Here is a 23,167-nt window from a genome sequence, read left to right as displayed (position 1 = left end):
TTTCCCAGTGTCTCGACCTTCATGTTACTTAAAGTTACCTAAAGGTTATCACTACTGGAATTATACTTCATTTTACATTATATTATATTTGCATTATACTTCAAGCAATATGCCAAAGTATCACTGATTTGGTCAACTTTTACCACCATAAGAGCCTGAACTCTGGTGGAGTAAAAATAACACTATTTCAATGCTACAGTCCTCTTTTTATATGGTCACAGATAAAATTCAGTCATTATTTTTTAATAAAAACTACTGGTAAAGACTAAATTAAACTCTCATTTAAAATACTGGGCTGAGGTTTATTATTGTCAAATTATGCCTGGAGTAATTAGTGAATAGAGTCCTAAAGTAAGGGTTAGCTAAAGACCCATAGTCCTAATTATCATATTATGACCTGTTCAAACAAAGGTAACTTATGCAGGTTGAATGTCTGCCATCCACATTCTTGAGATTTTTAGGCCATTGTTATCAAGAAAATCACGGTGGTTGATTGGAATTTCATAGACTTCTTTTAAATTTGCATTCATGTTAGATGTTGGTATGATATAGGAAACAAGTGCCTTTTCAGTAATTTCTGTGTAGATCAGAAAAGGCCAGATTTTCTTAGTTATTAAATTTGATATGTCATTTGTGTTTCTTTTTTCCAGATTGGAATCATGTGTCCTTTTCACTTGTACATTATGTAAGTTACATTTGCACTGAATTTGATATACTCCAACATGAACAACGGTAAGAAGAGATCTGTGGAGGAGTAGAATAAATTCTTCAATTTTGGATGAAATTTTAAAGGTGGCATTAAGGATTTATTTGTATGATAGTGTTCTGTTTATTTTTATATTCCTTTAATGTATGAAATGGCTATGGTTTTACTGGAACCTGTATCATTTTTATTTTTACATGTAGTGTTCTGAAGAATATTATTGATAGTATTTAGTACACTGTAGCCATTGTTTATAAAAAATATTGCTGATAATTAGTAATTCTTGCTTAAGAGTTTGCTCATTGGAGCAAATTATTATTGCTCCATTTTTGGAGGTCAGACATCACTCCTATATTTTGTTTTGGATAGTGGTAAGGATTTAGATCTATGTATTGGCTGGTATGTTTAAGCTTAGTACATAGTGAAGGATAGACTGCCAGAGGGATGATGTGTGACAAGCATATCAAGAATAGAAGTGTGTTCTGATTTTCAGTTTCGTTGGTGAGTTGTATGCGTTTGTGTTGTTTATCTGGGTGGCTTAGTAAGGTGTTTTGAGTTTTCACAGCCATGTTGCCAATTAAAAATGCCAACATATCTGACTAAACTTTGGATTTTTAAAGTAGGCTCTAGGAACACCTTGCTCATAAACAATCATCTAAAGTTATTAGAAGTGTGTATTGGCTTAGAATCCATGGCCGTGCATTGTTTTTCTAAGTCAAGAGTATTTTTCCATGCAAAGTAACCTGGATGTAGGAGATCCATGATATTGGGTGAAAATTGTATAATTTGAGTTACTGCTGTTCTTCTTTTAAAGAAACTTATCAAACATCTTGATATCTTCAATGTTTTCATTGAAAAGAATCTTAGCCACTCATAAATCTAATATTCGACATAACAAGATATCCAGATATGTTGAATAGTATATTTCATAACAATCTGCATTTCAAAGAAAAAATGCACCATAATTATGTTTAACAGAGTTCTTTTGTGTTTAACTTGGAAATCTAATCTTGCATTTATCTTTATTTTAGATACAATTTGATACAAACTCTTGGATTTTATATTAATTTCTTTCATTCATTGTTTAGGCCAAAATAAATCTTAAGCTGCCAACTTCCATGGCTACCACACCTTTTGAGATGGCCAGATTACCTGAGGATGTATTGAGCTATACTCCAGGTTATTGTTTTGTTGATCTTCTGCAATCCATAGAGGATGAAAAAGTTCTTCAAGGTATGTGTGTATAAAACATTTAAACAACTGTTTCATGAATAAATCTTAGATATTATTTAGCAATCCCACCACGCACAAAAAAAAATAATAAAATAAATAATACTTACCATTGTATATTTTAATACTTATATTAGTAAACTTGCTTTCTATAGTCATCAGGTAAAGTCATTAACTGTTAACAGTGCAGATATCTACTTTTAACTGATAGAAATTTGTGTACTAGTAGGAAGGCTGTTTCATTTTTCATGAATCGAGAAAAGATATGACAGTTAGAATTTCTTCCTGAGAATTATTATTATTTTTAACACTAGACCTCCAAGGAGTCGAGTCTTATTGCAGGAGGCAAGCGGTGTTGCACACAAAGCCTATCAAACTGCTTTACAGTCATTCAGTGTATCTACATTCACTGCAATGTTAGGCAATGCATTCCACTCACCAACTGCTCTTCATGCAAAGAACCTGTTCACATCCTTTTTATACAGCTTCCAGGTATGTCTCCTTGATCTGTTTCCCTTGTCTCATTTTATGAAAAATTTCTTCCGCATTAACCTGGTAACAATCCTTTACCAACTTAAATGTCTCAATCATATCTCATCTCTTCCTTCCTCCTGTTCATAAGGCTTTCCAAACTGCATTCCCTCAGTCTGTTCTGACATGTGTTCCTGTAACATCCCAAAGACCAGTTATGACTTTAGTTAGTCTTCTCTGGACCCTTTCCAATATCTCCTCATCACCAGAAAAGCAAGGGACCAAATCTATGCACAATAATCCATAACAAGGCCTTATACGATACCGTCTTTATTTCTACAAGTTAAAGTTCTCTGCGTCATTGCCATAATCTGATGTAATGTATTCACAACTTGTGCAGTGTAACCTTTGAACCTCAGATCCTTGTCAACCACCACTCCACGGTCTCTTATCTCCTCAGCTTCCTCTAAAATTTCCCTGCCAAGTGTATACTTAGCATCCAATTGTTACCTACCAGATTTCAGAACTTTACACTTTGCAAGATTGAATTGATAGTTCCATACTGTTGTCCACTCATACAATCTAGTCAACTTCTCATGTACCTGTACAGCCACACCATCTGCTTGTCCTCATCACTCTCCCAAGTTTTGCATCATCTGCAAAACTGGAAAGTGATGCAAAGGATTTTGATAGATTGCCACACCACAAGTTGTATGTCACCAGTTAAGCCTATCCCAATATCATTAATATACAAATTAAATAATAATGGTCTCTAAACAGTCCCCTGTAGAACACCCTAGTGACTTTACTCGTTAGAGATAGTGTCCCCATACACAACTTACTGATACTTATCTGATAGCCATTCACCTATCCAGCTCGCTAGTCTGTTATCCAGTCCTATCTGCTTCAGTTTAGTGATAGACTTGTGGTGTGGCAGTCTATCAAAAGCCTTTGCAAAATCTAAGTATACCACTGTACGAGGGTGGTCTGAATAGTTCTCGGCCTCGATCATAAATGGCAACACTAACACCAAGTTTTTTTTTTCTAGTTGGTACACCTGTCATAAGCATCCATGTGAAATTGCAAGTCATTCTATCAAGTAGTTTGTTTTATACAGCTGTCTGAAGCAAAATTGTCTGTATCCCTTGAAATGGATAAAATTGAGTATCATGCAGTTATAAAATTCTTTGTAAAAGAAGATTTAACACCAAAAAAAAATCATTCAAAGTTTATAAAAGTTTATGGGCACTCTTCTCCTTCATTTTCAACAATTAAGAAATGGGCTTCCGAGTTTAAACATGGCCATACCAGCCTTGAAGATGATCCACATGAAGGACGTCCAAAAAGTGTAACAACACCAGAAATCATTGATCAAGTGCACGATATGATATTGGATGACTAGCGAGTCAAAAGTGCGTGAAATTGCTGAGGCTATAGACATTTCAAAAGAACATGTAGGATATTTGCATGAAGAATTGCAAATGAAAAAGCTCTGCGCAAGATGGGTGCCATGATTGCTCACAGCAGATCAAAAGCGCACTCTCATGAAAATCTCCGAACAGTGCTTGGAGCGCTTTAACAAGAATAAAACTGATTTTGTGTGTCAATTTATTACTATGGATGAGACTTGGATTCACCATTACACATCAGAATCCAAACAGCAGGCAAAACAGTGGACAGAAGCTGGTTGTTCAGTGTCAAAGAAGACAAAGTCAGTTCCATCAGCAGGAAAGGTCATGGCATCAGCGTTTTGGTATGCTAAAGGCTTCTGTTTATTAATTATCTTGAAAAGGATAAAACAATAACTTTCATCAGGACAGTGCACCTGCCCACAAGTGTTTTGGCAATGGGAAAATTGCCACTATGAATTGTTGGAACACCCATTATAGAGGTCCCTCTGACTTCTATCTCTTTCCAAAACTAAAAATCTTCTTCACTGGTCAGCATTTTTCTTTGAGTAAGAGGTGATTGCAGCTGTAGAAGGGTATTTTGCAGATCTTACTGAGAACCACTACAATGGGATAATGGTGCTGGAGCATTGCTGGAATAAATATATTAGTCTTAAGGCAGATTATGTTGAAAAATAAAAATAATTTTGAAATTATAAATTCGTTTTTTCATTGTTAGGATGAGAACATTTCAGACCACCCTCGTATATGCATCTCCCTTGTCCAATACATTTCTCACCTTGTTATAGTGCTAGGAAAGTTTGTTAAACTCCACTTTCCTTTAACAAACCCATGCTGACTAGCATAAAGGATCAACCTACTTTTGTATTCTATATTCACCAACCTATCCAATCTCTTAAGTACAACTCCAGATTGGCCTATAATTTATTGTCTAAATGTTATCACCCATGAAAATCCCTCATTACCAGGAATAATAGAAATATTTCCAGAGAAATTAGAAAGTTTTTTTAAAGTAATTTCTGAAAAAAATTTGACATTTGTTAAATAATCTTGTCTGATTTTTAAAAAAAATAATCCCATCCACTCTCACCTAACTTCACTATAATTCTAGGACCTTCATGCATGTATTCATGTGCAGTGTGAAATTAAGATTAGTAAAATATTAATTGTTATTATTACACCCTCCATGGAGTCGACAGACTCATTGCGGGAGGTTCATTCAACTGACAACATATATATCATATAGAATCTTAAAATCCTTAACATTCCTTGCATTAACAACATATTCTGGTAATGCATTCCATTCACTGACAATTCTCCATGTAAAAAATCTACTCCTCACACCCTTCTTCACCACACTTTGACATAACTTCCAGGAATGACCTCTGGTTCTTCTCCTTTCATCTTCTACTCTTTTATCTCCTATGGTTTAATCTGATAAAATCCTCTCACTAATTTAAACGTCTCTATCATATCATCTCTCTTCCTCCTATCAACCAAACACTGCAATCCATGCTTCTTCAACCTCTCTCCATAGCCAGCATTCCAAAGTACTAATATTGTGTTAGTCACTTGCCTCTGGACCCTCTCCAATGTCTCCACATCGCATTGAAAACCAGGTGACCAGATCTAAGCACATTACTCCAAGTGTGGTCTGACCAGTGCCTTATACAGTGGCACAGCCACTTCCTTATCCTTGCATGTTAAAGTACTTATCATAGCGGCACTCAATGGGCAACCTTTGTGACACTAGCTATATGCCCTCTAAACTTCAGTCTACTGTCAATCATCACTCCCAAATCTCTAATCTCATCCACTTCCTGCAGTACAGCACCATCGATATAGTACACAGCCTTATATTTCTGCACTCCAAAATGCAACACCTTGCACTTATTAATATTAAAACTACAACCCCACTCCTTTGTCCAAGTAAAACGTTTATTCAAATCTTCCTGAAGGGATTCAGCATCAGCAGTGCTACTTATAATTCTTCCCAACTTTGCATTATCAGCAAATAACTGAAGATCCCCAGTCAGTCCACATGGTATATCATTTACAAACATGTTAAACAGCAGGGGCCCTCAAAACCGTAGGACATGCCACTAGTTACCCTTCTTTTTTGAGACACTGCTCCATCATACACAACCTGCTGGGATCATTTAGAGAGCCAATCTCTGATCCATCTAACCAACATACTATCTATTCCCATCCTCTGCAGCTTGTACACCAACTTATCATGTGGTAATCTATCAAATGTTAAACGTTTTTGCAAAGTCTAAGAATATCACTGTATATGATTCTCCCTTATCTAACACACTCATTACCTTATCATAAAATGCAAGTAATTACTAAAACAGGACCTACCCTTTACAAATCCATGCTGACCATTATAAAGAATGCTATGTCCATCAACCCAGTTCTGTATTCTGTTCCTTTCCAGTCTCTCCAACACCTTCACCACAACTGCAGTTATACAGACTGGCCTGTAGTTGGAGACTTCTGTCTTAGAACCATGCTTGTGGAGTCGTACTATTTTGCCTTCTTTCCACTCCTTAGGAACCCTACCAACTGCAAGACTTTCATTAAATAACCAGGTCAAATAACCATAACCAACTGTGGTGCACATTCCTTAAGAATTCATGATCCATTCCCACAGCCTTATTCACATCTAACCTAACCAACATCTGATACACCTCTGCTTCTTTCACTTCCAGTTCTCCTAATACTTGCCTCTCTTCTATATATTGTACTGGATTATTTATACCAGTATGATATATGCTAATAAAGTGCTTGTTCAATAATTCCACTACGTCCTTTGCAGTTGTTAGTCTGACATAATTATTCTTACTCTTGTTTGCCATTTAGCAGAAAAATTCCCTTAAGTGTTCCTTCGCTGGACCAGCCAATCTCCTCTCATACTGCACCTTTATGCTCGTCACCTTTCTAGCCTGCACCTTATATTCTTCATGGATCTGATCACCACCAACTGTCTTGTACCTCCACCATAACATTTTCTTTTCCAGCACAGCTTGCTTGATTTTGCTGTTCATCCATTTCACTCCCACTTTATTTACTCGCTTAACCCTCAGTATGCAGTCATACATTGTTTTTGTCAGATACTGCCTTATGAGTTTCCATGCATTTTCTACATCTTTTCCACTCAGCTCGTCTACCCAGCGTACTGATGCCAACTGACTACAGAGCTTCCTATAATCATGTGTTTTATATTTTCACATGTATCCATTTTTGGCAGTGACCTTTTCTTGTTTAATGTCTTCCCAAACAAGGCGGCAGTGTCAACACCTCATTAACAACTACATCTTGTGAAGTTATCACCAAATCCAAAACACTAAAGCCTCTAGTTGTTTCAATCACTTGCCGCTTAAGATACTTATCTCTCAAAATTTCACAAACTTGCTCTCCTTGTTCCCATACATTATCTCCTCCTTCCAGTCTATATTCCTGTAATTAAAGTCTCCCATCAGGATCACCTGTTTTTGCATGCCCAACTAATTTGCCTAAACATTTCACAGTCAGTATTCTCTGACCTGTGAAATTGGTGGATGTTCCCTGGCTTATAACAGCATCCTATCAGATATACTAACCTGTTTATTTCAACTTCACACCACACAGATTCAAAATCTGTGCATGCACTATCAACTTGCACACATTGTGGACACAATTCCTCTGCAATCATTAACAGCACTCTCCCTTCTCTTTTCACATCTCTATCCTTCTGGAAAATTATATATCCTTCTAATTCTATTAATAATTTAATTAATAAATACTAATTTCACTTACTTTATTGTAGTTACCCCTTAGAATGAGTAAAACAGAATGTTGGCAGTATTCTAAAAAAGATGGCAAAAATCAGATAGCTTGTCGTCAAATGTGTTTGAAAACACTTCAGTGTGAAGCATCAACAAGGAGTAGACATCATTGTCATCTCAAAGATATTAATGGCACGAGAAGAAAGAAAATCTAAGAAGTGAGCTGCGCAAACACTGTCATCTTCAAAGAACAACACACAATTTTAACTTGATCAGACAGCAGGTGAATCACTTGATATACAAGGTGGTCTGAAAAGTTCTCAGCCTAACAATGAAAAAACGAATTTATAATTTCAAAATTATTTTTATTTTTCAACATAATCTCCTTTAGGACATTTATTCCAGCACCATTATCCCATCCTTGTAGTGGTTCTCATTAAGATCTGCAAAATACCCTTCTACAGCTGCAATCACCTCTTGATTCGAAGAAAAACGCGAGAAAGAATTTTAGTTTTGGGAAGAGAAAGAAGTAGAGGGAGCCAAATCTGGGGAATAAGGTGGATGTTCCAACAATTCATAGTGCAGATTTCTTAGTTTTCCCATTGCCAAAATACCTTTTTGGGCAGGTGGTGCATTGTCCTGATGAAAGATGATTTTTTTCTTCTGCCAACTGGATCTTTTCTCACGAATTTTTTCGTCTAGTCTGGTTAAAAGATCGGAATAATATTCCCCTGTTCTTGTTTTACCCTTTTCAAGATAATTCATAAACAGAATGCCTTTAGCATCCCAAAACACTGATACTATGACCTTTCCTGCTGATGAAATCGTATTGTCTTCTTTGACACTGAACAACTGGTTCCTGTCCACCGTTTTGACTGCTGTTTGGATTCTGGTGTGTAATGGTGAATCCAAGTCTCATCCATAGTAATAAATCGATGCACAAAATCAGTTTTATTCTTGTTAAAACGCTCCAAGCACTGTTCACAGATTTTCATGCAAATGCGTTTTTGATCTGCTGTGAGCAACCCATATTATGCAAAGCTTTTTCATTTGCAATTCTTCATGCAAATATCCTATATGTTCTTTTGAAATGTCTATGGTCTCAGCAATTTTACACACTTTGTCTCGCCAGTTCATCCAATACCATATCGTGCACTTGATCAATGATTTCTGGTGTTGTTACACTTTTTGGACATCCTTCACGTGGATCATCTACGGCCACGTTTAAACTCAGTAGCCCATTTCTTAATTGTCGAAAATGAAAGAGAAGAGTGCCCATAAACTTTTATGAACTTCAAATGAATTTCTTTTGGTGTTAAATCTTCTTTTACAGAGAATTTTAGAACCACACGATTCTCAATTTTATCCATTTCAAGGGATACAGACAACACTTTTGCTTTAGACAGCTGTATAAAACAAACTGCTTCATAGAATGATTTGCAATTTCACATGGATGCTTATGACAGATGTACCTACTTAGAAAAAAAAACTTGGCGTTAGTGTTGCCATTTATGGTCGAGGCCGAGAACTTTTCAGTTAAATCTTCTTTTACAGAGAATTTTAGAACCACACGATTCTTAATTTTATCCATTTCAAGGGATACAGACAACACTTTTGCTTTAGACAGCTGTATAAAACAAACTGCTTGATAGAATGATTTGCAATTTCACATGGATGCTTATGACAGATGTACCTACTTAGAAAAAAAAAAATCTTGGCGTTAGTGTTGCATTTATGGTCGAGGCCGAGAACTTTTCAGACCACCCTCGTACCTGAATCAGTACATGGAAGGTATTGTCTATTGATACTATCGTAAAGAGTGATTTTTGCATTTACCAAGAAATCAATCTGTTGTGGCATTAATGTATAATTAATATTAAAAAATATAGCAAGTCTACACTGAAAAACTTTTAGGCTTTAAAACATAAAAGAGCACTTCTATAGATGAATTCATCAGTAACAGAAACCTGAAGATACACGAACCTTCACATATGTTATAAGCAAGATTCATTAAATCTTGGTCTAATAAGAATTCATACTTTTTCTGCAGAAGGCCTATTCTTTAGTTAGCATACGATGATACAACAGCCATGAGTCCAATACAGGCAGGTGCAGCACAATCTTATGAAACTAGTGTAATGCCATTGGTTTTAATTTTTAAAAGTTTCCTGGAGGGGGGAAAAAGTTACTTGGAAGTCTTTGAATGGAAGGTAATGGTTAATCAAAGGGAAGGAAACAATTATATATTCCTGTTTAAGTTGATCTGTGGAATGTATTTATTGAAAAAGCATGCATCATTAATTAATGTGTGAAATTGGTGAGAAGTAATGAATTACTAAGCATGTTGAGAGTCGGGGAGAGCCTCATTAATTAACCTAATCACTGTCTTCAGAAGTGAATTGGGGATTTTTCTAGACACAACCAAACCTTTAAATATCAAACGTGAAAGTCTTGCAAACAATGCGCCCTTCGATTGGAAAAGGCCTAAGTTCGATTCTCGTCATGACGGGAGGAATCTTTATATGGACTTTTTTAATCGAAGGTGAGTTAGCCGATCTCATATGGAGGTAGCAGGGTTTTTTTCTCCTGGAAATTCAGGTTTTTAATCCCCCATACAGATAAATTGGCTCTTCAGAACATGCAATTTACAGACAAAAAATACTAGTTATGGTGGTGGTGGGCAGTAGATGGTGCTGATGTTGTTGATTGGTGGTAGAGGTTTGGTGTTAGTGGTGGAGACTGAGAGTTGTACAATAGGGGTCCTCCTGTGATGAGTCTTCGGACTCCCTGAGGTGTCACAAATAATAATAATAATAATGTCAAATCTCTGTCCATCAAGTGATGATGATCTCATGCCTCAGTGAGATTAGATTCCACAGCCTGCTGGTGGAGAACAGACACTTATCCACTAAGGATTCTTTCAGAGAGGAAAGGAATTATAGATATGAGTATCAGAAAGGTTTATCATCACCAGAAAAGCTTGAGAGTTCACCCTCAGTAGGTAATAAATTCCTTGAAAGAGGAGAGAATTATAGATGGGCTATGCTTATGTCAATATGCACAAGATTAGCAGGAAGGATGAGTCTTTGACTCCATGGGATCTTGGGTAATAATAATAATAACTTTGTAAATGGAACATGCACTGCATTCTAATAGAAATAAAAATTGCACAATTCAATAGTATGTAAGATCTTAGTTCAATATTAATCACACATTCTGATCTTCTAAACCTATTCTGCTCTTGTTTGTGATAATATGAAGCAGGTATTTTGGACCATTTTTTATGAGATCATCAGCTATGTTATAGCTGAACCTATTAATTTGGCCTGTATATTAGATCATTTGAATAGTTTCTGTTGCATTGAGAATGGAACTCTTTTCAGTTTAATCATGAATTTTTTTTTCCCATATTATTTTCTTCAGGACACAGACCATCTTGCAAAATACTTGCAGTATGACATGGTGCAGTTTCATGTTGAAAACGACATGAGTCTGTTCTGTAAAACTGTCACTATGTACAAAGTATTGCATTATCATGATGTGTTGCATGCGGATTAGCATTCATCCTAGGAGCCCAAAAGTCCAAGTTCATGCAAGGAGATACAGCTATAGACCATTATATCTCCACCATCAGACTTCACAGTTGGATCTAGTGCATTTGAACACAAGTTTTTCCTGAGCATCTGATATGCCTGCAGGATGTAGCATGATTCATCAGTCCATATCAGACTTTCAGCAGTCTGCAGGTCATTTACAATGTTTTGTTTTTTTTTACACCCATGTAATCAGCATTGCCATGTTTTTTGTTTGACTTGTGTGCAGCTGCCCTTCCATAGAAAGAACACATGCAACTCTTCAGTGTCCAACTATTAATCTGAACATTGCAAATTCTTTGTATTCTTTTGTATTCTTATTTGCTGCTGAAATTCCATATTTGAGTACCCTTTATGGCCTTTAGACTGAGCTTACTGGGCCTTTCTCTGCATTTCGTGACTGATGTAGTAATTTCACATTTCCATTGCAGAATGCTATATAAATACAGAATTCATACTACATTTAAACCAACAGCAAAATTAAAAAGCTTACTCATCTCTTATAGTCAGCCTCTTACCACCCACCCTTGGGTGGGTGGTAAGAGGCTGAATAACGGGCTTGGCCTAAATTAGAGGCCAAGCATTCATGTTATTTTCAATTGAGCTTTAAGTTAACCAACAGTACTGCATGAGATGCTACCTTATTTTGTTTATGCTTTTATTTTCATAGCAAAGATAATCAATTTCCATATAAATATAGTAATACAACTATTATTCCATCTGAGGAATAATAAAACAGGCAAACTGACAGGAAAAGACAATTTACAGATGTAACATACTGGTCCCATAACCTTAGTTGCTTCAGCCATAATTCCAAACAACCACAACTATCTCAAGACCTAGAAAGGAAGCAATATGTAGTTCAGATGATCTGAACCACTTATTATTGCTTCTTGCCATTTGATTTTTTTGTTGTCATCTAACTTAAAATACATAATAACACACCATATTCTGTTATATAGTGTTTTAGACTTCTACCCATGATAGCTTGAAAATGCATAATGCACTAAAGTCACAAGTATATAAGTGATTAGTGAGCTTTGCTCTGGAGCCATCTGTGGTTTTCTGTTCTCTGAAAAACAAGAGATGTCATTCTAAGTGACGAAAATGCCTACTCTGTATTATTTATTTATTGCAAACAGATGTTTGTTTTGTTTATAAGGTGTGGAATATACCATACAATCACTGCTGATATACAATGAAGTGGTTGAGATAGTAATTTTGATGTTCTAAATAAATGTATTTGATGGATAATAGTAACAGTAAAACAAGTCACAAAAAAAAAAAAAAAAGACAGGAGGTAAAAATCTAGCTTGTAAAACGAAATGCCAGTTTATTTTTTCCTAGGAGCTGTATAATTGATTTTTTTTAAGAGTTGTTATATTAATTATTTGTTTCCAAATGATATCAGATGACTTGAATACAATTAGAGTTGAGACCTATGATTGTAGTAATACTACAATATTTCATGTGGCAGTGAGTTTGAAGCCATCTGGTGTGAGGCGGAATCTAACAAAACTAATTAGTGGATCGGTTGCTAGTGATGAAGAAATGCATCATGAAATAGAAAAGATGAGCATGAAAAGAGTAATCATAATGCGAGACTTTAATTATCCAAATATTGATTGGCTAGCAGTAGAATTTCATGAGAATAATGAAAATGCATTTATTGAGCTGTTGCAGGACAACTTCCTCAAGCAGAATGTGACAGAAGGAACTCGAGGGCAAAGAGTGTTAGATTTGATTATAGTGTCAGAGGGCATTTCAGTTAAAGATGTAACCATTCTGCCTCCGGTTGGTGACAGTGATCATGCGGTACTCACTTGGGAAGTGACTAAGTTTATGAATGTTCCATTCAGAAAAAGGTTACATGCTGAACTACAAAGCAGGAAATTATGATTAACTGAGGAGTATACTGAGTTCAGTGGAATGGGATCGGTTGCTGGATGGAAAGAATATCAACAGTGCATGGAAAGCATTTAAACAACACTTGAATGATGCAATATCAGAATGTGTTCCCAGAGTTCGAAGAATAAATAGAGTAGGAGTTAAATGGATGTGTAATCTTATTAAGCAAGAGATTCATAAGAAAAGGACGATGTGGAAGGAATACCGTGTGCATAAGGATGACGTCCGTTATGAACGTTGTAAATTGCAGCATATGGGAATGGACATAGGGTTGGTGAGATGGATAGGAGGGTGGTTGACGGAGAGATATCAGAGAGTGGTTTACTCGGGAGTAGAGTCCACAAGACGGCCTGTGACTAGTGGTGTACCACAAGGATCTGTTCTTGGACCACTGCTGTTTAATTTGTTCATAAATGATATAGGAAATGATCTGAGAGGTACAGTTCATTTGTTTGCGGATGATGCGAAGTTGGGTAGGGCAATAGTGAATGCAGATGACGTCAAAATTTTGCAGGATGATTTGGATAGATTGGAGGTCTGGGCTAAGGAGAATGGATGTCAGTTTAATGTGGCAAAATGTAAGGTTATGCATTTTGGGGTGAAAAGATTGGCGGCAGTTTACTGCATTGGTGGAACCCTGCTCCAGGAAATTGATGAGGCACGAGATTTAGGAGTGTTGGTAGATAAGGAATTGAAATTTAGGGGACACATTGCAAACGTGACCAAAACAGCTCATCAAATCACTTGGTTGCTGAAGAATACGTTGACAAGCAGGTTATTGTTCCTCTGTATCGAGCCTTGATAAGACCCCATCTAGACTACTGTGCTCAGATTTGGTCACCTAGGTTTCTTCTTGATGGGGAGGAGGTGGAGAGGATCCAGAGGCGAGTGACCAAGATGATAGCAGGTCTGTGGAATGAACCGTATGAGAACAGGTTGAGGATTTGTGGGTTGCAAAAATTGGTTGATAGGCGGAGGAGGGGAGATATGATTGAGACATTCAAATTACTGAAGGGTTTCTATAAAATTAATTCAGAAGATATTTTTGAGAACAGGGCTGGTTGTGGGAGGACTAGGGGACATCCATGGAAACTGGGCAAAAGTGTGGTTAGTAAAGGTGTTAGAGCTGGGTTCTTTGCTTTTAGAGTAGTGAATGAGTGGAATGCGCTCCCCGAGTCTGTGGTGGATGCTGTGACAGTGAATGAGTTTAAGGCGAGGTATGATAGATACTGTATGAATGTCAAATAGTTGTGATGAATATGATTTGGGGCCTCCCTCGATGAGTCTAATGACTCCCTGGAGTTGCCCGTAATAATAGTAATAGTAATAAGCAGCAGGTTAGAATATCACAACTGTTGTACGGAAAGCAAAGTCTGAATATGAAAAGAAACTGGCTCTGCATGCTAAAGACAGCACACAAGAATTGTATCGATATACTGCAAGTAAAAGAAAGAATGAATATGAAAGAATAACGCTTGTAAATGCTGATGGCATGAGGGTTATAGATGTAGAAGAAGTTGTTCAGTTAATATGAGTGCCCATTTTGTTAAAAGCTATCAACCTGGTGTACACAACATTGAGCTCACTGTTACCTCTTCACTAGATGAAGAAACACAGGTGTATGAGGACGAAGTATTAGAGTTGTTGCACAAATTGAATAAGAATTCAGCAATAGGGAACTGATGGGATATCAGCACATCAGCTAAAAGAGTGTTCAGCTGAACTGACCATTCCTTTGACCAGGTTGTTTAATATGAGTCTCAGAACAGGGAAGATTCTGCAGGAATGAAAAGAATGTATGGTAATTCCATTGCACAAGGGTGGTGCAAAGACCGATGTATCCAACTATGTATCCGCAGGAATGGACAGAATGTATCCAACCATCGATTCATTAGTATATCAGGAGTGGTGGTGAAGATTTTGGAAAAATTGGTTAGGGGTCGCATTCAGAAATGGGTTGACAGTAAATCTCTATTTTGCAATGAATAACATGGGTTTACTAAGGGAAGGTCATGTTTTAGCAACTTGCTCACATTATATAACAATGTTATCATTGAACTAGACAAGGGGAATGGATATACCATGATACTATGTATCCTCTTACCACCCACCCAGATTTTGTAATGCTTTTGACAGAATGTATTTCCTGATACTTTTGGATTTTGATAAGGGTTTTGACAGAATACAGCATGCCAGACTGCTGCATAAATCGGAGAAAATGGGTCTAGTTATAGAATATTAGCACGGATAAGAGGATGGCTGACTGACAGATATCAAAAAGTAGTATACGGGGAATGTGAGTCTGCAAGATTTAAGGTAACTAGTGGTGTACCACAAGGATCAGTGCTTGGTCCACTGTTATTCAATCTGTACATTAATGATATTGGAAAGGATTTGACAAGTGACATACAGCTATTTGTTGATGACAAAGATAGGTAGGGTAATCAGGAATGCTGCTCATATGCAGTACTTGCAGAATGATTTGAATAGGCTGGAATTGTGGGTATGGGAAAATAGGTGTCAGTTCAATGTCAGTCATTGACTTTGTCGTGATTAGATATCCAATGTCATATTATATTGGTGGGATTAGGCTAGAAAAACTGATGAGGCTAGGAATCTTGGAGTGTTAATAGATAGGAAGTTGAAGTTTAGAGGCCATGTGGCAAAGATTGCAAATACAATTCAAAAGATAATTGCAGAAACAAACATTCACATGTAAAGATAAGGATTCACATGTAAAGAGTGAGGTCTTATCAAGGCCTCTTTACAAGGCCTTGATAAGACCTCACTTGGACTATTTTGCACAGGTCTGGTCTCCTGGTTTCCGTTGTGATTCTGATATAGGAGAGAGTACAAAGGAGAGTGTTAAAAATGATATCAGGATTGTCAAATACTGAGTATGAAGACATTGAGAATTTGTAGACTGCAGACACTAGCAGACAGGAGAAAGAGCTGAGATATGATTGAGACTTACAAACTTCTGAAAATATCATACAGTATTTCAATTGATGAAATTTTTCAATTTATGGAGGGTGGGGAAAGGATAAGAGGGCATCCTTGGAAGCTGAGAATGAAGGCCACTAAGAAGGGGGTTGAAGACTAGATTTTTCTCTCGTAGGGTGGTGTATGATTGGAGTGGATTGCCATTGGATGTTGTGAGTGAATTCAAGAATAAGTATGATAGTTGGTGTGTGTAGTATGTGGCCTCCCTCGATGAGTCTTTGACTCCCTGGAAGTCTCGCTTAATAATAATAATAATAATAATAAATACAGAGCAATAGAAATATATTTAAGTATATGTGGAAACTGGTAAGTGTTAGAGGGTGTTGTGAGCATGGAAAGTATGAATGTTCTTTATTTCCCATACAGAAACTATGAGGCCCATATTAGATAAATGCCAGGGGTCAAGAGTAAGGTAATCTGTTCATATTCTCTTTGAAGAGCTGGAGGTTGTCGTCTTTGGGAATACTTCATGGGGTAAGGAGAATAGAATGAATGAATGAGAGTAGCAGGTTTAGTGAGTCAGCAATTCAACTAAAGAATGTTTTTGCAACTCTTGCTCATTTTACTGGTTATCAAAAGTGGGAGGCATGCTGGATGCCAGTGGTGCTGAAAAGCACTCACAGAAATATATGTAAATGAGACACAATGTGGAAACTGTCTGTGAGGTGGAGAGAGATAGTGGGAGGAGGGAGGTTGTCACTTAATCAAACTACCTTCTTCCACACAGCAGCAAAAATTTTTAAAGAGGTTTTTGTGCCCTACTCCAAATGCGTGAGCTGTATTCCAAGCTTGGGTGGGTGGGTTTAGGAGTTTACATAGTAGCTGGACAGATGAAAATTAACATCTTGAGTGAAAAAGGATTTTAAGTTTTTTGGAAGCTGAGGATGCTATAGAAGTGAGTTGTTTGTGCTAAGAAAGGCAAAGGGTAAGTGCCATTCTGTTACTGTTAAACTGAGCATTTATCAAAAGTAATTTTGTGAGACAAGAAAAGACAATTGTGTTTTAGAATGATTAAAGATTGAAGAATAGTATGAGGGTCAGAAATTAGGGCAGCAATTGTAGATCTTGTAGGTTGAAATGTTTGAGTACCGCAAGTTTATCCATGATGGGAAGAATGGAGAATGCTGTCATCAGCAAAACTATGGAGATAGGGTTTGAAGATCTGTTTCAGTGATTATTGATTTGTTAAGTTCTCCAGGTACTCAAGTTAACTATGACCTTCAAACAATTTGCTGACTTTTGTTATTAGAGAGCATAGTTCATTATTATTGATCACTTCGTGGAAGAGGCTGAAGAGAGAAAGAAAGGATGGGACTATTTTTTCTGGATGTATTAATGCAGTTGATACTTCCTCACAGTATGCATTCACCTTCAAACTAAAACCTCATCCATTTTCCTATGATCTTGAAAATGCAACCATGATCATACCGTTAGTAATTTGAATACAGCATTGATCACTTGCTTAAACCAAGAAGGAAAGTATGTTATTGAGCCAGATAATTGATCTATTCAGGCAATTTTGGTCCAGTAATAGGTGAATTATTATATGTTGCTTTTGTTTTTATGTTATTGGAGAGTATGTTTGATTAGTCTCCCATTTATAACTTTACTGTCTAATTATAAAGCTGTACTCCTTAGGATACACAGAGTTTTTGGGATCTCTGTTGTTGCAGGAAGTGAAAGATATGCCTCGTGCTGTCTATAATTTAGCAAAACGGACTGTTAGGCCAACCAGTCAGAATAAAATTTTGACTGACATTCCAGGATTTCTTTGTCAGAAGTATGAGGCGAGTAGAGTGCCAGCTATTCAAGGAAGTTTAGCAGGTAAGTCAAACCAGATGATCACTTAACAGTTTTTATATTTTTAGTTCACATTATACAGTCAAATGTTGTTTTAAAATTGGAAATAAAATGATGAATAAGTAAAATTATAAAGTACTCAGTTTTCTGTGTATTATGGATAATTTTTGAGGATAAATGAATATTGGATTTGGTTAAACAATGGATATTATTCCTCTCCCTTCCAGTTTTGGGCATAGAGTTTCTTTGCAACCAGCTCAGTTTGGTTAGTTAATTCATTTATCATTTCTAGGCTTAGACAGAATAGAGGTAGTCTATAAGTTGTGAATGTTCAATAATTTTAATGATACTTTTAAAAGCATTTCCACTGTTCAGCAGTTGCCTTGTAATCCTCTTCTCTAACTTTCTTGTAACCTTCTAACTCACATTGCCTCCTCTCAGTACAAGGCGAGGTTATCCTATCTTCCATCTTCCTGATATTGTTCAGTTCATCACTTGCTTTGGCTATCTCTCCTGTGGCATCCATTGAAAACATGTCCATACCACTGTAAAGATCGACATTCCAGGCAGTCCATCACATTTTCTTGCAAATTCAATCTTTCCATGATGGTCTCATCTCAAACTCTAATGGTGAGATATACACATACTTCATCATAAGTCATCCATCTCTGCAGCTCTTATACGAATGATAAATCTCAATTTGCAAAATGACTGAAATCACTTTATAAGAAAATAATTCACTAATTCACTTAGTACATCTAAAATATCTTTCTGTACTTAACATTATTACATTGACTGTAGATGCAAAAACTCTTAATTGCCTTAATGTATATGCTGTTCACTTTTTTGAGAAAGGCTTCTCTGAAGCCCCAACTTAAAACCCATGTAGACCAGGTAATTATGTCCTGTTATTTATTCTGTTGGCTATCTTTGATGGGTAAGGGTAATCATTATTAAAATGCCCATATTGATCTGTAGTTACAGACAACTGTCAACATATCCTTCATTTTAATATGTTTGTTCACCAGTTCATCATTTGATTTTTGTTTAAATCAGACCATTTTCAAGTATGTATATGTGTGTGTGTGTACACACACACACACACACTGCTTGGAAAAAAGTCAACAGACACCCCCATGGGCAAGGTGCATCATGCCATGTAACGAGTTGTGTTTGTAGCTGGTATAAATTGGAGGAATATGATGATGCTCCCAAGTCAGTGCAACTGTGGAATGGCTGCAAGAAAGGAACTGACGGAGTTTGAAAAAGGTATTGTGATAGAATGCCATGTTACAGACCTATCTGTTTGGTAAATTGTTATCAAATTGGGCCATCCTAGTTCGACAGTCAGTGATACCCATTACCCTACTGAGATGGAAGCACAGGGAGTCAGCTGCAAGTGTTACCTGCAGTGGACAATCAATCACATCACTGAATGTGATCATATGCTGCTATGATTGATATGTAAAGACATGTTAAATGCAGTGTTCAGTATAGACTGCAACACGAATCTGCACAAAAACATTCAGAACTGATATTCACAACATGGGTTTCTATGGTACGACTGCAATATGCAAGCCCCCCACATTACCCAAACTGACATGCAGCATTTTCTTCAGTGGTGCAGTGTGTACAGTGGGATGTAAAAGCTGTGAAATGGAATGATGAATTATGCTACACCCTCTACCAAGCAGATGGATGGTTGTGGTAGGTGTCTGGTGAACGGCTCTTACCAGGGTGTGTAACCCCAACTATGAAATTCAGAGGTGGCAGTGTGATGCTATGGTCCTGTTTTTCCTGGTTTGGCCTCGTACTTCTCTTTTTTGGTGCCACAAACATTGAACTCCAAGAGGCATCTGAATTCTAGACAATGCAATGCATCCTACTTTGTGGCATTTCTACAGAATTGATTATTGTCTCTTTCAACAAAGAAGAGGATTACAAGACAAATCACACAGTTGCAGCATCATGACAGTTCATTGTCATGATGCCCTAACTGTGTGATTTGTGGACATGAATGTCACCACAGAGCCCTCATCTGAACCCTATTGAACATCTGTGGGATGAAGTGAAGCATTGGGGGTGAGGTCAAGGGACGTCTGTCTGTCTGCCTCCACGATAGTCCAAGACCTCTTTACATGCCTACAGGAAGAATGGTCCAAAATTCCCATTGATCACTGTTGTATGCTTGTTGAAAGCATGCCCTGTAGGAATGCTGCAGAAATCACAGTGAAAGGAGGCCTGCATTCTATTAAGGTGAGCACTATGGTGTTTGTTTCTCACACTATGGTGTCCATTGACTTTTTTCCAGCCAGTGTATGTAGGTTTTAGCACTATTTAAAACTCATTTTAGCAGCGTGATGGAAATGAAGCACACCATGAAGAAAGAAAATTAAATATTTAATTTTATTTTTCACAGAGCTATTAACAGGGCTACAATATAAATTTGCAATATCCACACAGAAACACAAAGGAAGTGGAAGTTATTATACTTATATTTTGAAGTATTAGAGCATACTCTAGGGTATCAGTCTTAGTTTAGGTTGGCTAAATCAGTTTTATGAGCAGCTGCATTCCAAAAAGAGTGTTGTGTTATGTTTATACTTTCTGTGATGATGGTTTTCCGTCATTTGATTCTGTGGGTGTCCATAACAAGGTCTGCTAGTCCTGACTACATAGTTAAGTTGGTGATGTTTTTTTTGTCCTTGAATTGTGGTATATCTTCCCTTTCATAATGGAACATTTTGCAATGATTTGTGATACACTTGTACTGTGCAAGAGGAAAGAGTTGATCTTTAGGAAAGCAGATAAGTGTAGCAATTTTGATATAGTGTAATACATTTCATCTAAGATGTCTTAGATATAGGAAATAGTAATAGCATGACTGTAATCTTTATGTTACTGAGATTTTGAGTTTGTGAAAAGAGAAATCTTTAATTTCTTTTTCACCAAACTATTAACAGGGATACAATATAAATTTGTAATATCCACACAGAAACACAGAGGAAGTGGAAGTTATTATACTTATATTTTGAAGTCCTAGAAGGAGCATACTTTGATATTTGTTAATTATCTTGGAATAAGAAGGTGCAGCAAATATGACTAACATATGCTGTGAGAGATGTTTGGTTTGAACAAAAATTGATGACTGTTAACTAGTGTTTTTATAATATCATATTGTTGGGGACAAGGTGCAATGGAGGCATGTTTGTGAATGTACTTGCCTGTGTGAGTAGGTCTTGATTTAAATAGCATGGCGGAAATTTATTTCCAGGGTAGTAATTCTTTCAGTGAGGAATATTTGTAAATTGTAATAGACAAGAAATTATATTCTCTGTTTTAATCCTTTATCCTGAATATTTTCACGGCTGGGCTATTTGTGTGTGAAGACTGACTACTGCACATCTGTTGTTTCGATATCCTATAATGCACACTTTCTTTTGGACATATGTGTTGTTGTGCATCATGAAAAATGGTCACTACTCCAACTGGTTTTTATCTTTATTGAGGTCTCTCATCAGTGTGAGCTAGACCCATGAAAATACTGAGATTAATCAATACAGAAGTCATGTTTTCCATATACAAGTAGCAAAATGGCATATTAATAAAATGCTCTGGATGAGAGGAAATTGTAGAATGATTTCCTGCTTGGGTATATGAAACTATGTACAGACTTTCTTTGCATGTTCACATCAGTTGCCTCACTATTTCTTTATACATCCTGTTGTACTCATCAGTACATGGCCCCATTAGAGATAGTTGATGTGGGGTCATCAGCCTCTGCACACAAGTAGCCAAGTCATGATAATACTTCTTGCACAAAATTTATTTGCATATACTTGAGTAAAGAATTAAAACAAGAATAATTTCTTATCTATTATAATTTACTTTGTAGCCAGGCAGAAAAACTTTCTACCAAATGTGAAGAGTAATGTGACAACAAAATTGAATAGTATGTCAGAGCTCTTAATTTGTATTGTTTGGTGGCTTGTCATTGTATTAGTGCTCTGAGAAGGCAGTTAATCCTATTAGTGTATTTACTTCTCTCAGTTGCATGTATATTCTAGCTGGTTTGTCTGTTTTGCAGGATGAAGAATCCAAGTTTCCTGGAGAGAAAAACCTTGGCACTGCCACATGAGACTGTTTAACTTGCTTTTAGTTACGTTCTGATAAAGGTTCTTTGTATCCTGGATGTGATTTGAACCTAGTTCTTTCCAATTTGAAGATCTTTGTTAAAAGCAATTCAGCTAGCAGCTCCCAATTTTTATGTCAGTTCTTTGAAATGGATGGAATTCTAAATGGATGTGGTGCCCTATGTGTTATGTTCGTTTTGCACTAAATATCTGGATAATATATGCAATTGGCAATAGATGTTATTGACTGTGGGTCAGAACAGTGTGGTATTTGAAAGTTTATTTTTAACTTGGTTAGACTATAATAAATTTAGTTCAATCCTTTCTCCAAGTGTGAGCAAACAAAGTTTGCGCCTGAAAATATCTTCAGGACTTGGGTAAGGTAGTAGAACACCGGGCAACTCGTAGCAAAGGTGGAACCTTTGCTACGAGTTGCCCGGTGTTGTACTACCTTAAGGACTATCCAGTGTTGTACTACCTTACCCCAGTCCTGAAGATTTTTTTTCAGGCGCAAACTTTGTTTGCTCACACTTGGATAAAGGATTAAACTAAATTTATTATAGTGTGGAATTTTTGGCAACATACATACATGTGAATATATGCTGGTTCAAGTTTAGCTTCTCAATTATTTCCCTTGGCCAAAATACGAGCAGTATTCAGGATCTGATATCAACTTGCTTGTTAGGGCAATCTGGAGTGCCATAATAACAGTGGAAGATCAGCAGCAAGAAAAAACAGCACAAGCTCCTTAACTATGAATCATTAGTGAAAAGCAGATTAGCAGATTCTGTACTCAACGTTCTTCACTCAGTAAGAGAGAGACTAGAAAAACAACAGTGCTTACAACAATTTTCAAAAGGGAGACTATTTTTGCATTTGGCATATGCATTACATCTGTGATTTGAGTAAATGGCTACAAGAAGGTACCAGAAATTGGTAGTTAGCCATAACAAATTGTTTACTCTTAGCTACACCCAGAGCACCTAAGGCAGTAGGACACATCTGCACACTTGGGCACTAGTGTAAATATTTCATTTCCCTTATTTCTTTATTCACAACTTCATTTATAAATGAATTAGAGATTACTGTAATGAGAGATTACTCATTACAGTAATCTCTCAATTATTCATCCCTCAAATTACTGAGT

General features: G+C 36.7%; 1 protein-coding gene across 2 annotated transcripts in view; it reads left to right on the top strand.

Moving 5' to 3' along the window:
* The window catches only part of LOC150099747 (focadhesin), a 381,450-nt gene that overhangs the window by 202,996 nt on the left and 155,287 nt on the right, over nucleotides 1-23,167 (top strand). For both annotated transcript variants that reach the window (XR_016549345.1, XM_090403693.1), the window contains exons 15-16: nucleotides 1,792-1,936; nucleotides 17,726-17,911. Coding sequence is in view for 1 of the 2 variants with exons in the window: in XM_090403693.1 (XP_090259819.1) it covers nucleotides 1,792-1,936; nucleotides 17,726-17,911 (331 nt within the window). In the remaining variant the exon portion in view is untranslated. The remainder of the gene's footprint in view (nucleotides 1-1,791; nucleotides 1,937-17,725; nucleotides 17,912-23,167) is intronic.

Source organism: Typopeltis vanoorti, chromosome 14 (assembly GCF_054136105.1).
Source record: "Typopeltis vanoorti isolate ZY-2024b chromosome 14, IOZ_Tvanoo_1.0, whole genome shotgun sequence".
NCBI classification, from domain to species: domain Eukaryota; kingdom Metazoa; phylum Arthropoda; class Arachnida; order Uropygi; family Thelyphonidae; genus Typopeltis; species Typopeltis vanoorti.
The sequence above is the reverse complement of the archived record's forward strand: the minus strand, read 5'-3'. Positions and strand labels throughout refer to the sequence as shown.